The 15,459-nt window shown below is 43.8% G+C and overlaps 1 protein-coding gene across 3 annotated transcripts in view; it reads left to right on the forward strand.

The window, feature by feature from the left end:
• The window catches only part of rgs12a (regulator of G protein signaling 12a), a 50,346-nt gene that overhangs the window by 581 nt on the left and 34,306 nt on the right, over positions 1 to 15,459 (forward strand). For all 3 annotated transcript variants that reach the window (XM_088347180.1, XM_088347179.1, XM_088347181.1), the window contains exons 2-3: positions 1,086 to 2,855; positions 4,492 to 4,584. In XM_088347180.1, coding sequence (XP_088203306.1) covers positions 1,116 to 2,855; positions 4,492 to 4,584 — 1,833 coding nt within the window. In that variant the 5' untranslated portion in view covers positions 1,086 to 1,115. The remainder of the gene's footprint in view (positions 1 to 1,085; positions 2,856 to 4,491; positions 4,585 to 15,459) is intronic.

The raw sequence follows: 15,459 nt of genomic DNA on the forward strand, positions 1-15,459 counted from the left end.
CATTCCATAACACATTTTCCAATCACTATTTAATGTTATCTTTGGCATGACCTGGGTGAAAATATGCTGACTGTGATTATTTTTAAGTTGACTCGACTCACAATTTATGCTTTTGGGGTCAAGTTTTTGCTGTGGTTCACAATGGGGGCACTGAGACTGTCGCCAATGCTGTGAAAAACCTTTGGCATGTCTGTGTTGTGTAAATGTGTGTGTTTGGGGGAAGGGGGTACATAATAAGAGGCACATTCCAACTGTGGGGGTATCATATTAAAAACAGTTCGAGATTTGCATGATCGTAAAACAGGGGTTCGATCAAACACTAAGGGTTCGGGGAGTCAAGTCTCAGGGGTTCGGTGGATTCTCTTTAGTGGAGATTAGGACACACAAACTCATCGTGTCCATACGCAATGACAGGCCCCGCTTTCCACTGATACTTTCCTGCACGAGACTCATATTGAGCGTGGATGAGACAACCATTCAAATTTGATGTTGAAGCAGCAGAGGTTAATGATGAATACCTTGGTTAAATCGTTGAAAATCAGCAGAACCAGGTTAAATAGCAACTCTCCAGAACAACAACGCTCTAGTCTAAATGTTTTGGTGTTTTCAACAATGGAAAAGTGTTAAGTTAGTACCAAGAAAGACACATTTGTTTCAAGGTGTCTTCGCAAACACTCCTTTTTGAGGAAGCTGGACATAAAAAACAGAGAAGGAACAGACTTTGAAGTGAAATTACATGTGAGGAGCACTTGTCAAGGTGAAGCCACACAAATCCTAACTGGTCTCTGAAAGGCAACAGCAAAGGTCACACTGATTTGCATTTCTGTAATTTGTGAGTTCATGCACTATATTTTTTTTCTGCACGGTTCATTTTGTGCACCAGTGGAAAAACTATTTGTCTACAATCTGAAATATATATTTTGATTTAAAGTTAAGTGGGGTTTGGTGAATACGCAGATGAAACTGGTGGGGTTTGTTACCTGCAACAGGGTTTGAAACCACTGTCGTAAAGACACCCAGGTTCAACAGTGTTAATACTCTTAACTGGAATTTTAACTGTCTTTGGTCTCTTTGTGTAACCACAGTACAACAACACGATTGTGTTGGCAACCAAGATGAGGATTCAAGGACAACAGGAGGGTGCAAGGAGGTTCCTGGATTTGAGTGAATCCGGTGAGTTACGGCGTGTGGAGCTCCACCGTGGTCGGACCGGCTTTGGCTTCACAATCTCGGGGCAGTGGCCGTGTTTGATAAGCGGCATCCTGGAGGGAAGTCCTGCGGACATCGTGGGACTAAGACATGGCGACGGCATCATGGCAATCAATGGAGCTGATGTGTCTACCGCTTTGCACGAGACAGTGGTGCAGATGGTTGGTCGCTGTATTGGGTCCCTGCGCTTGGTCGTGCACACCAAAGGACGTGTCATTGGGAACCCAATCCTGCAGGATGAAAAATTTCTAATCAGCCCCAAAAAGGGTAATATCCTCTCTGCTATCTCGCAAAATGTGCCAAGTTCTAACAACCCGAGCCATAAGCTCGTTGGCAAGCAGAGGCCGCTGTCAGAGCCAGATATGTTACAATGGTCCAAAAGACAATTCGCCAAAGGGCACGAGCCAAAGGAGAAACGCCATTCTGTTTTTTCAGGCACCAAGAAAACTCAACCAGACTGGAACATTTTAAATGTGACTTTGGTGGTCGGCTATTTGAGCTCTACTGAACTGATTTTAAACACTACACAATCAGAAGACGACGGCTTGAAGGCCATCCGAGAGCTTATTCGCCAGCTGGGCACAGAGCAGGATACCCACACACTGGTCATGATGAAAATTACATTTGACTGCATCCGACTTTACGACGACAAGGGAGTCATTCTTGCCGCCTTTCCTACTGAGAACCTGGTACTTGGTGCTGTTTGCGCCGAGGACCCACGTTTCTTTTGTTTGGTAACCACTGCACACATTATCAACGGCTGTGCTCTGCTTGACGATCCACTAAGGGCTTCTTGCCATGTTTTTTTCATCGACCCAGAGTTGGGAAACCACAAGGAGCACGCGGGCATTGCCGAGCGCTTTGGTTTTAACTGCAATCCAGATCCAGAAATCTCTGGTTGCCTGGAATTCCCCCATGTGCCATCAGATGTCCTTTGTTTTGTCACTGTCCTGTACAGTCACATTGGTGATGGAGTGGAGAGGCTTCGGGTCAAACTGGACATCGAGGCTCAGCAGCAAGCCAAGGAGAACATCCTACAAGGGAATGCCAGTATTACCATAGACAGTGGAATTGACAACCCAACTTCGCCTGAAGAAATAGCCAACAGGGATTTCCCTTCTGTAATCCCCAAACAGCCTGGGGTCCTCCTCCCCACCTGTCCATGGGATAATCTGGCCACTCAAGACCAAGTCCCAAGAAATCTGTACAATAATGACCAAATGTATGATCCGGAGAACAGAGGCAGCACACAGTCCCTTTCAGAGTCACTATCTGGACCTGATTCTCTTACCGACTTTTACGGTGGCGCCCCTCCTCGACTTAAGTTCCACTTCAAGCCCCCACCGCCATTACCACCATTGCGTACAACAAAATGCATCTCAGAGGAGACTCTTCCATTCAGCCAATTCTTGTTCTCCAATCCAAAATGGTCAAAATCTCTGAGTGGTGCCTCAGAGCCACGTGGCATATGCAACAACAATATGTTAGCTGATGTCAACCTGGGTGCCAGTATGCAGAACTTAAGGCCAGCCATAAGCCAGATTCCCTTAGATCGATATCGCTCTGCAGATACCCTCCAGATGATGCCCCCTAAAGGGGATTGGACCCAAGGATTTGTCCACAGGAAGAATGAGCGGGGGAAAAATGTGAGTTAAATAAAACATAGCTGTGTCCTAACGATATCTTAATTTTGTAAATAAATGAATGATGAAAAAAACGTCTTATTCAAACTTTGCAAATACTTTTTGGGGACTTTTAAGGTAAACACAATGACTATTTTAGGATGAAATTTGGTCCACGTTGGTTGGGCTGAAGAATAAAATTTTAGACATCTATTTTTAAATTAAATGGTGTCTAATGTAGAGCATAACACATTTAGCCTAATCTTTTTTTTCCAGATGTTACAGACACGAACGGAAAAAACTGGTTCTAAAAAAGTATTGTATCTAAAAGGAATTTCACAGTCACCTTAGGACTGTAGCACTAGTCATTCTGTCAGGAATAGGCAGGGTTGGGTAGGGTTACTTTAACTGGATTACTTTCAATTACTTTTGGATTACTCCAATAGCAAATATGCTAATAAAAGACAAAAGAAACTAAATATGAATAAAATTATGACTCTCAACACGTGGTAAGCTTTCTCTCCTGGCTCTGATCTCCGGCAAAACTAACATAAAATGCGACAGAAACAAAATGATAATAAATCCAAACAGCTTGCCAACATCATTTTTGCTGTCTCATGTATTCCGTTACTCCCCAAGCCTGCACAAAATTTCGTAATTTTATTCATATTTCGTTTATTTTGTCTATTATTAGCATATTTGGTATTGGAGTAATCCAAAAGTAATTGAAAGTAATCCAGTTAAAGTAACCCTACCCAACCCTGGGAATAGGCTATAGCCTGATGTAGTCTTCTAAAGGTCGGATGTGTAAAATTTGACCACTAGACGGCACTGGCCGGCACTGTGGAGTTTGCATGTTCTACCCGTGCCTGCGTGGGTTTGCTCTGGGCACTCTGGTTTCTTCCCACTTTCTAATAACATCCATGTCACGTTAATTGGCCGGTCCAAATTGTCCCTAGGTGTGCATGAGCTAGTGAGTTGTCTGTTTCGATGTGCCCTGCGACTGGCTGGAAACCAGTTCAGTGCGAGTCCAGGAGATAGTTGGAATGGGCATGTTGTCTAACACGAGTGAGGCCCAGTAATACATGGCAGAGCTTGGCAGCATCTTGCCGGAAAAACTTAGCGCCGATCCAAAAAGGGATTCCATGGTGCAAAAGAAATCCAAATTTCCCGAATTATGATTTAAAAACTTTTTTTTATTAGATTTAAAAAAAAATGATGAAAAATATGAAGCAAACCAACCAATTTTTATCAATTTCAGCAGCAGCCATTTGTTTATCCCTGTCCTCTGAAAATGACACCACATGTTGAATCAGAAAAGTCTAAAGAATGATCCAGCGCCTAAAATAAGTAACGTGTACGTGATTTGACGCGATTGGCTGTCGGGTGTAGACTTAGTAGCTATAATTGACTTAACTTTTATTACGATTTAGTTGTAAAAAGTTAAATGTCAATCCAATTCTTATTTTTAAAGGTTGTCAGCCTTACTTAGAATTAACTATAAAATATTCACCTTGATTTATGGCGTTAAAAACATGTTTTATTTTGGTAACTAAATACCAACATTTTCATTTCCAGTCTTATAAATTAGGAGTTACAACTATTTGGGTTGAAGTGTTTTGACCAAAACCTAGATTATAACCCAATGTTCCTGTAACAGGGCTCCAAGTTTTGGGGTTTGGGTGTCCTCCGTGCCTCCAAACGCCGTTCTACGAAAAATCGCAGTCTGGCTCGATCTCTGGATGACCTAGAGGTAAGTACTACATTTACTTTGTGGGGCAATGTTTAATTGCCCATTTGTTTTTTAAATGAAAGTTTCATCCAATTGATCATTTTGAAACACTATACAAATACATTTATTTACAAATAAAAACTTTAATTGAAAGTATTTGCAAAGTTGTATCTCCCTTTTTTAAACTAAAAAAAACGTATTGTACTAGGGCTACTTCAGAAGTGTTTTATTGCTTGTACATGACTATATTAATAGATAAAATTGAGTAAAAATACAAGTACAGAAAATATAGCCAGTCATTTGAACGTTGGCTATGAGCGCAATGAAAGATATTGTTTTTTATGAGGACACACAAAGTGACACAGGGTAGGAAAGACACCCGAATTACATTTTTATTCGTAGTACTGGTACTTTTTTAAACATAACATGATACCATTTTATAAATGATCAATTTAATGGTATAAAAGTATCTTTTTTCTTTTAAATGTTTACCTGAATTTGAGAACTTGGCTGTTTGATTTCATATGGATTATAAAAGAGAGATAAAGCTTCTTTAAACTTCTGCAAAGACACCAAGGTGCTATTTTTTTTATTTATGTATTTTTTAATCCAGGGGAATGCAATTGCATTGTCCTTCAAACAGCTTGTGCGTCCGTGACTTCTATTTTAACTAAAATCAATTTGGATAGGTGTTTCCTTAAATGTACTCTGGTTGATCAATGGTAGTCAGCAAATACAGCTCTGAGAGGAGTGATTAGCTTTGGCGACATCCTGTGGCTAATTTTTCTCCCGTGCTTCTCTTGTCTCGCGAGTCGGATTAAATCCGTTAATGGTTCAGATTCCCCCATGGGCTGTAGTTTTCCCAGCCCTGGTGTCTAGTGACAAACCACCAAAATATAACTAAGGAAGAAAGTTACTTTTGATGGGAGATTGATGTAATTAAGTGACAAGTCAGTGACTTCTTACATCACATTTATCATTTCAGTGGGGCAAATAAGTATTTAGTCAACCACTAATTGTGCAAGTTGTCCCACTTGAAATTATTAGACAGGCCTGTAATATTCAACATCGGTAAACATCAACCATCCATCCATCCATCCATTGTCTTCCGCTTATCCGAGGTCGGGTCGCGGAGGCAGCAGCGCCAAAAGGGAAGCCCAGACGTCCCTATCCCCAGCCACTTCCTCCAGCTCATCCGACGGGACCCCGAGGCGTTCCCAAGCCAGCCGAGAGACATAGTCTCTCCAACGTGTCCTGGGCCGCCCCCGGGGCCTCCTGCCGGTGGGACATGCCCGGAACACCTCCCGAGGGAGGCGTCCAGGAGGCATCCTTATTAGATGCCCGAGCCACCTCAACTGGCTCCTCTCAACGCGGAGGAGCAGTGGCTCTACTCCGAGTCCCTCCCGGATGACTGAGCTTCTCACCCTATCTCTAAGGGAGAACCCAGCCACCCTGCGGAGGAAACTCATTTCGGCCGCTTGTATCCGGGATCGAGTTCTTTCGGTCATGACCCAAAGTTCATGACCATAGGTGAGGGTAGGAACGTAGATGGACTGGTAGATCGAGAGCTTTGCCTTTCGGCTCAGCTCCCTCTTCACCACGACAGACCGGTACAGGGTCCGAATGACGGCAGACGCTGCACCGACCCGTCTGTCGATCTCCCGTTCCATCCTACCCTCACTCGTGAACAAGACCCCAAGATACTTGAACTCCTCCACTTGGGGCAAGACCTCCTCCCCGACACGGAGGGAGCATACCACCCTTTTCCGACTGAGAACCATGGCCTCGGACTTGGAGGTGCTGATCCCCATCCCGGCCGCTTCACACTCGGTTGCGAATCGCTCCAGCGAGAGCTGAAGATCACGGGCTGAGGAAGCCAACAGCACCACGTCATCTGCAAAAAGCAGTGACGCAATGCTGAGGCCCCCAAACCGGACTCCATCCCCGCCAAGGCTGCGCCTAGAAATTCTGTCCATAAAAGTTATGAACAGAATCGGTGACAAAGGGCAGCCCTGGCGGAGCCCAACCCTCACCGGGAACGAATCCGACTTATTGCCGGCAATGCGGACCAGACTCTGGCACCGGGCATACAGGGACCGCACAGCCCGGATAAGACTGTGCGGTACCCCATACTCCCGAAGCACCCCCCACAGGGCCTCCCGAGGAACACGGTCGAATGCCTTCTCCAAGTCCACAAAACACATGTAGACCGGACAGGCAAATTCCCATGCACCCTCAAAGACCCTGAAGAGTGTATAGAGCTGGTCCAGTGTTCCACGGCCAGGACGAAAACCACACTGTTCCTCCTGAATCCGAGATTCGACTTCCTGGTGGACCCTCCTCTCCAGTACCCCTGAATAGACCTTACCAGGGAGGCTGAGAAGTGTGATTCCCCTGTAGTTGGAACACACTCTCCGGTCCCCCTTCTTAAAGACGGGAACCACCACCCCAGTCTGCCAGTCCAGAGGCACTGTCCCCGATGTCCACGCGATGTTGCAGAGGCGCGTCAACCATGACACGCCCACAACATCCAGAGCCTTAATGAAGTCTGGGCGGATCTCATCGACCCCCGGGGCCCTGCCACCGAGGAGTTTTTTGACAACCTCGGTGACTTCAACCCCAGTGATACGAGAGCCCAACCCAGAGTCCTCAGGCTCTGCTTCCCCAGAGGAAGACGTGCCGGTGGAATTGAGGAGGTCTTCGAAGTACTCCGCCCACCGATTCACAACGTCCCGGGTCGAGGTCAGCAGCGCCCCATCGGCACTATACACAGTGTCGATGGCACACCGCTTCCTCCCCCTAAGACGTCGGATGGTGGACCAGAATTTCCTCGAAGCCGTTCGGAAGTCGGCTTCCATGGCCTCGCCAAACTCCTCCCATGCCCGAGTTTTTGCCTCGGCAACCGCCAAAGCCGCATTCCGCTTGGCCAGCCGATACCTGCCAGCTGCTTCCAGAGTCCCACAGGCCAGGAAGGCCCGATAAGACTCCTTCTTCAGCTTGACGGCATCCCTCACCGCCGGTGACCACCAACGGGTCTGAGGGTTGCCACCGCGGCAGGCACCGACTACCTTGCGGCCACAGCTCCGATCAGCCGCCTCGACAATGGAGGCGCGGAACATGGTCCACTCGGACTCAATGTCCCCCGCCTCCCTCGGGACATGGGCGAAGTTCTGCCGGAGTTGTGAATTGAAACTTCTTCTGACAGGAGATTCTGCCAGCCGTTCCCAACAGACCCTCACAACACGCTTGGGTCTGCCGGGTCGGGCCGGCATCTTCCCCCACCATCGAAGCCAACTCACCACCAGGTGGTGATCAGTTGACAGCTCCGCCCCTCTCTTCACCCGAGTGTCCAGAACATGCGGCCGCAGGTCCGACGAAACGATGACAAAGTCGATCATCGAACTACGGCCTAGGGTGTCCTGGTGCCAAGTGCACATATGGACACCCTTATGTCTGAAAATGGTGTTCATTATGGACAGACCATGACGAGCACAGAAGTCCAATAACGAAACACCACTCGGGTTCAGGTCAGGGGGGCCGTTCTTCCCAATCACGCCCTTCCAGGTCTCACTGTCATTGCCCACGTGAGCGTTGAAGTCTCCCAGCAGTACGAGGGAGTCCCCAGGGGGCGCGCTCTCAAGCACACCCTCTAAGGACCCCAAGAAGGTTGGGTACTCCGAACTGCTATTTGGTGCATAAGCACAAACAACAGTCAGGACCCGTCCCCCCACCCGAAGGCGGAGGGAGGCTACCCTCTCGTCTACCGGGGTGAACCCCAACGTACAGGCGCCGAGCCGTGGAGCAATTAATATGCCCACACCGGCTCTGCGCCTCTCACCACGGGCAACTCCAGAGTGGAAGAGAGTCCAACCCCTCTCGAGAAGACTGGTACCAGAGCCCAAGCCGTGCGTAGAGGTGAGTCCGACTATATCTAGTCGGAATTTCTCAACCTCACGCACCAACTCGGGCTCCTTCCCTGCCAGAGAGGTAACGTTCCATGTCCCAAAAGCCAGTTTCTGTAGCCGGGGATCGTCGCGCCAAGGACCCCTCCCTTGGCTGCTACCCAGCTCTCTGCGCACCCGACCCCTTTGGCCCCTCCTACAGGTGGTGAGCCCATGGGAAGAGGGTCCCACGTCGTCCCTTCGGGCTGTGCCCGGCCGGCCCCCGTGGGTAAGGGTCCGGCCACCAGGCGCTCGCCAGCGGACCCCACCTCCAGGCCTGGCTCCAGAAGGGGGCCCCGGTAACCCGCGTCCGGGCGAGGGAAATCGAGGACCAAAGTTTTCTCTCATCATTAGGGGTCTTCTGATCTGCGTTTTGTCTGGCCACTCACCTAGGACCTGTTTGCCATGGGTGACCCTACCAGGGGCTTAAAGCCCCCGACAACATAGCTCCTAGGATCATTGGGACACACAAACTCCTCCACCACGATAAGGTAGCAGATCAAGGAGGAGTAAACATCAACCATGCGAGAAAAAATGCGGAAAAAAAACAGAAAATCACATAGTTTGACCTTTAAAGAATTTATTTGCAAATCATGGTGGAAAATGAATATTTGGTCAAAACCAAAAGTTCTTCTAAAAGCTAAAAAGTATCATTCGGTGGCAATAATGGAGGCCAAATGTTTTCTGTAACTCTTCTTAAGTTGTTCCTGGTATTTGGCCCATTCTTTTATGCAGATCTGCAGTGATGTTTTAGAGCTATCAGGCAACACGGACTCTGAACTCCTTCCACAGATTTTAAATGGGGTTGAGATCTGGAGACTGGTTAGGCCACTCCAGGTACTTAAATGCTTTTTACATAGTCACTCCTTTGTTGCCCTGGCTGTGTGTTTGGGATCATTGTCATGCTGAAAGACCTTGGCACATCTCATGTTCTATGCCCTTGCTAAAAGGAGATTTATCTCCATACATGGCCTCATTCATTCTTTTCATGAAATGAAATGATCTGCATTTATATAGCGCTTTTCAAGTCAATGACTTCCCAAAGCGCTTTACATTGTGCTTCACATTTCCCAATAGCGGCCGTGATCTGTGCAGCCATGTAAGGCGCTAACCTGCTTATTGGGGGTAATTGGGGGTTCAATGTCTTACCCAAGGACACTTCGACATGTAACACGGACAAGCCGGGATTCGAACTGGGACCCCTTAATCCTAAAACGATCGCTCTACCTCCTGAGCTACTGCACACAGATAGGTCTCCTGGGGCCCTTTGCGGAAAAAAGCATGATGTTTCCACCCCAATGTTTTACAGTGTGTATGGTGTTCTTAGGCTCTAATTCAGTATTCTTTCTCTTTCAAACACAAGAAACTGTGTTTCTACCAAAAAGTTATATTTTGTTTTCATCTAAACATAACTAATCCTCCCAGTCCTTATCTGGATCCTTCAAATTCTCTCTAGCGAACCGCAGACGGGCCTGGACTTGGACCGGCTTTAGCGGGGGGGGACGTCTGGCAGTGCTGTATTTGAGTTCCTTGCGGTACTTTGTGTAACTGATAGTAGCCTTTGTTACTGTGGTCCCCTCTCTCTGTCGGTAATTTTTTTAGAAGCAAGTAATATTTTCAGTATATGCAGGCCACTTAATATTGTTGGAGGGACGGAATTAGGCCCAGAGTCGTAATTCATACCTCTCAATGTATACATTTTCCCTGTACTTTTAAGGTTCTTTAATCATAATTGTCTACCCCGTATAACATTTTTTGTACGGGAAATTGAAAAGAAAAGCTTGTTTTTTTTATCTCTTATTGGACATTTAGGCTCTAATCTAGAATGTCTCCTTCACTAGTAGCAGACAACCGCATAATCATAGATTACTAATATTGTTGAGGTATTCTGCGTAATCTGTCTTGCTGTGAGTAAATAGGTGCCGTGTTGTGTTTGTATGATTTATTATCGCTTAGTAAGGACAGAGTTTGTACAGGTGCTTTAAAAGGATGGAATTTTAATGTTGTTTTCAAGGATTGAAGAGTGAAAAAATAAAAAAGGAAAAATACAATAAAAAATGAAAAAGAGATAAAAGAAGAAAAAAAAGAATACAATTTTATTTTACATACACAACACATTAACACTGAAAAACACGAAAAATATAATTAGAATACAAAACAATTTTAACCTTTGCATTTTTTTCATGCTGTATAAAAACATTCATCGTACAATAAGATGACATCATCTGACAATCTACCCCAATAATACCTCTCTTTTATATTTGCAGTTGCTTAGCATACATTTTTATCTATTTTTGTTTACTGTTAAGCTATTTGACAGTTTTATTTTTTTATTGTTTTGTATTACAGAATATTCAGTTGTGCTGTTCTTTTTAACATGTCCATAATTAAAAGTACTACAATAAATAAGGCCAAAATAATAAAAAAAGTGTTTTAAAAAATGTGATTAGTCGAAAAAATAATCAACTGATTCATCGATTATTAAAATAATCGTTTGCTTAAGCCCTAATTTGAACACTTGTCTTATATTAAGGGCTAGTACTAGTGCTTGAAATCTTTGAAAACGCTCCAATTTTAATGTTATGTTTTCAAGTATTGTAAAATGCTTGAATTTTGGTTGAAGTGCTTTTAAATGCTGAAATTGTTGCCATGTTTCTCAAGTCTGCTTAAAAATGATGCTGACACCGCTCTCTGGTGGCTTTGCTATTGCATTTCAATTCAATTCATTTCTTCCCGCGTGATAAAGCTAGCATGAATTTGTATGGCATTGTACCATGAATGTCATTGTCCCCTCAAGGGTTGCTCCCAATAGGACAGGTGCATGCTACATCCAAACAGAGCACTGTGAAATGTGTATTAGTGCAAGGATTACACATTTATGGATATGTGGTATAGGCCAAAGAATTATGGTAGCATTTCCCAGTAAATTGTAATGGGAAGAACTTCCTGCAACTGAAAATGTAAGCTACATGTTACTCTCATTCTTTACCCAACACCTATTTGGGGAGAGATTTGTCTCAAATGTACACGCAGTATATTTTTGGCTCTGCCAAAAACATGATTCACACGGGATTTTTTTCTTTTCGGGCCATTGAAAAAGGTGTACTAACCCCGAATATTACTTGAGGGAAGCAAATAGACCCCGCCTTGTAATTTGAACACATGTTTTATACTGTGCAGTGCTATTCATATTTGTTCAAAAATTCTCATTCTTTTGCGTTTGAAACGGGACATTTTTTTTCCTTCTGACATTCCCTTGTCACTCATTAGACTCCACTGACTTTTTCTTCTTGAGGCGCCTGTGGGCGTCGGCGGGAAGGCATGAAGAGGACATGGAGGCGGGAGGTGGGAGTTAAAAACAGAGGAGCAATCTGCTGCCACCAAAGAGTGAGAGCTCAAAAGAGAGATAGAGAGAAGGGGGGGGGGTTAGTCAGAGAGGGAGAAAAAGAGTCACGGTACGGAAGCCTCCAGTCGCTATTGGGAATTTGGGCTTTCAGCGCGTGCAGCTCCTGCGAATGGATCAGTTTGCGTGCCACACATGGAACCCACCATTACCATCAACTCTGTAAGAATCTCATCTTTGTGGGCTGCTGCGGAATATTTCTCGTCATCCCTTCAGGCAATCTCTCTTTGCGAATATGCAAAATGATCAAGTTGAAGGATTTTATTTCTGTGTGAACGGTGACTTCTCTATCCCTGACATTTAAAGAGGGTATGATTGAAATCTTTTGTTTTCCAGCAATGAGAACATACGATTTCTCTGAGTCTGTGTCTTTTTGGGGTACTGTGTTTATTTTTAAGTGGTGTAGAACTGGAGTATGGGCTTTAACAGAATTTCCTTTGAAATTTGACGTTCTCTAGATTATTTTGTGTTTTGCTTGTAAAGGTATGTTATTATTGCATGGCTTCTATAATTACAGAGGTAAACATTTGAGAAAATACAGACTGTGTAGTTTAAAGGGACACTGTGTAATATTAAACCAGTAGATGTCGCTGTATGGTGTAGTGCCGGGGTCAAGAATTGCGCTGCCCTAGTAACGCCCTGGAGCTTTTTCTAAATGTTGAAAATGGTAAAAAAATGGGGGATTATCTGTTTTTTCTTTCATCTTGTGGTTTTACGCAAGGGGGAAAATTTGACACGAGCATTCTTAATGTTTTACGATGCTTTGAAAAGCATTTAAAATAAATATAAATTAAATAACTTTTACTTGAAAATCCCCATAGGGTTTGAAGTTAAACTAGGTTTGTATAAGGCTTTCAATTTTATGCGGCGGACAACATATGCAAAAAAAGCACAAAGTAGAATACTAACAACAGCGACTGAAAGTGACCAAAATGCACCATTTTACTTCTTATTCTGTCGCTTTTTGAGGTTTTCGTGTACCCATAGCAAGATGGCAGACAATGATGTCATGCTCATGTTATGTAAAATACATTTAAATTACGCAACCTACGAGTATTCAAAATCAATGCTTGTTTATGTGATTGTTCTTTTGCTCGTTATTCAAATCCATTGTTTTTTTAAAATAATATAGTATTTTTTATAGTATTTTTTTTACTACTAGAAAGCACCAAATAATACACAGTTTCTTTAGACAACGTTTTTTTGAGTGGATGCAACAAAAGTGTGGCATGGTTTGTACAAGAATAGAAATAACCTGGGGCATGGTTTTTGTTTGACTGCTAAGGGGAAATTTGCTAGTGAATGTTTCGGAGTAAGATTTCATCTGGGTTTTGGTTGTGGTATTTCCCCTAAATCTGTTTTAAGTTGCAGTGTTTTTGTATTTCTGTAGACTTTGTTATGAATGTATTGATTCACGGAAACTACTTTTAGGAATACGTTCAGACAGTTTTTAGGTGGAATTCATTTATAATTAAAGGAGAGCTGAGTATGGTTCTTTAAGCATGGAGGCAACTGTTAAAAGTTGATTTCAGGGTGCTGTTTTCCAATTCTATTTTAGTGCATCTGGAAAATAATCACGGCAGAGCTGCATTTAGAGCGGGGAGTTTTGACAAAATACATAATTTCGGGATGTAAGCAGTGAATCTTGTGGGCCCCTGGTGGGTGGACCATCAAGGGTGGGTCGGCGTGATGCTACCCTGGAAAAAAGAATCATATTGGCGAGTAAACAGACGAAATCACCGATGTGAGTTCTAAATTTAATTCAATGTAATAGTCATAACGGCAATTTGGTAAATTAAAGTTTTAAATATCAGTATCGGTGCTTTTGTGATAGCGGCTATGACAGGATGCCGTTTTTTCTCAGATGGTTCACAGGAACAGAATCTTATGAGCTACAGTTGGGGCCCGTGTTCACCAAGGCATTTTCCTGCTCTGAATTTTTTTAATTGATTGCAATTGCAGCGCCACATTTTCACGCTCTGTTGAAAATGCCAGCAGTGCGGCAAGGTGCTAGGCAGGTTTTCTGCGCAGAAAGCTCAGTCGCTAAACCTTCTTTTCTGATCTGGGAGAGTTGAAAAATATTCAACGCCACACTCTTCACTGTCACATTTTACCCATCCTTCTAATCATATGGCAGCAGGGCGGGGCACACGCTGCAACAACCAGTGAGAGTGCATGCTTTAGCATGAGAGGAGGGGCTGACTGACCAAGATTCCTTCTGACAGAGAGAGATACGTAGGACAAATACACACCAAGGCGTTTGCGACCATTTATCTAATAAGAAATCTAAAAGGTATTTTAACTTCAGATTTATATATATTTAATAATATTATGATGATTTAAGTAATACAAGTTTATGACACTCTGGCAGGACCAATTATACCCTGACTGTTGCCAGAATCTTCCTGATGTATAGGAAACGCAGTATAATGCTGTGTTATGGGGCTTTATAAATGTAAATACAAGCCCTCCAGATTAGATGACACAAGTTTCAATTGCCTTCTAAATATGATGCTGAGCAATTTATGCCATAAGAGGTATGAGTATCTTGTTTAATTCTTTTTTGTTTCTGCCTCCTGTTACCCACATGCTCTTCAAACTGAAGCAGCAGCATCCAAACAAGCCGAGGAGCAGATTTATATTCAGTTTCCGTGTTCATTCTCTGAATGACACTTGTAATCTCCCGTTGCAATGACATCATCTGTAAAGACAATCTTGAACAAGATTTATAAACAGGCAGCAATAGCAATCACATAATCTTTGTGTGACGTCTCGCGCATACCTGTATGTAGACCGTCAGCCGCACTGGATGGGTCCAACAGATGCGGTTTGTTGTTATCATCGGTCTACACTGTGAGGTTATTGGCTGTTGAAATGAAGGTCTAAGGCCTGTTTTTTTTTCGTCTCCCTGCTCTAGTTACCTCTCAAGTCGACAGAAGTAAGGAATTGTCGACGAGGAGGCGACAAACAAAGTTATCGAGGCTTAGTAAATGCAGACCCAACACCCAAAACTTAGCCTTATGTGACAGTCTGTTCCAAACATTTCGTAAATGGTAGGTGATCAGGAACACAAAGTTATTTTAAGATGAATAAGGGGGAAACCCGGTCATGTTTCTTTCTGACTGTCTTTGGAATAAACTGGTTACTTAATATAACTTGTCGGGCCAGATATATGTTTTGGTTGCCAAGTGACAGCTACAACATTAACATCACTTGGACTCTTCCTAAGGCTAGCGACCAACTATCCGTACTTTTCTTAGATTCTCTTCACATAAGCCAAAAATGAAAATGCTTATTTACCTATTGTTGTTGTACAGCCTAAAACTCCCATTGAACTCGTTTTTAAATTTTACCTGAACTCTAATTCAACAGGCAAAAGCATCTGCCTTGTACTCTAAGCATAACTCAACCTAAAGACCCCCAAAAAATAAAAGTACAAATACTACAAAACACGACAACGTGTGAACATTTATCGTCATAACATAGCTTGTAAAGTTTGTCTAACCAAACAACAATGTAAACATACACATAATCATCCAACATGGTCACCAA

The sequence above is a fragment of the Urocampus carinirostris genome, chromosome 11 (genome assembly GCF_059441175.1).
Source record: "Urocampus carinirostris isolate Australia breed hairy pipefish chromosome 11, RoL_Ucar_1.0, whole genome shotgun sequence".
NCBI classification, from domain to species: Eukaryota; Metazoa; Chordata; class Actinopteri; order Syngnathiformes; family Syngnathidae; genus Urocampus; species Urocampus carinirostris.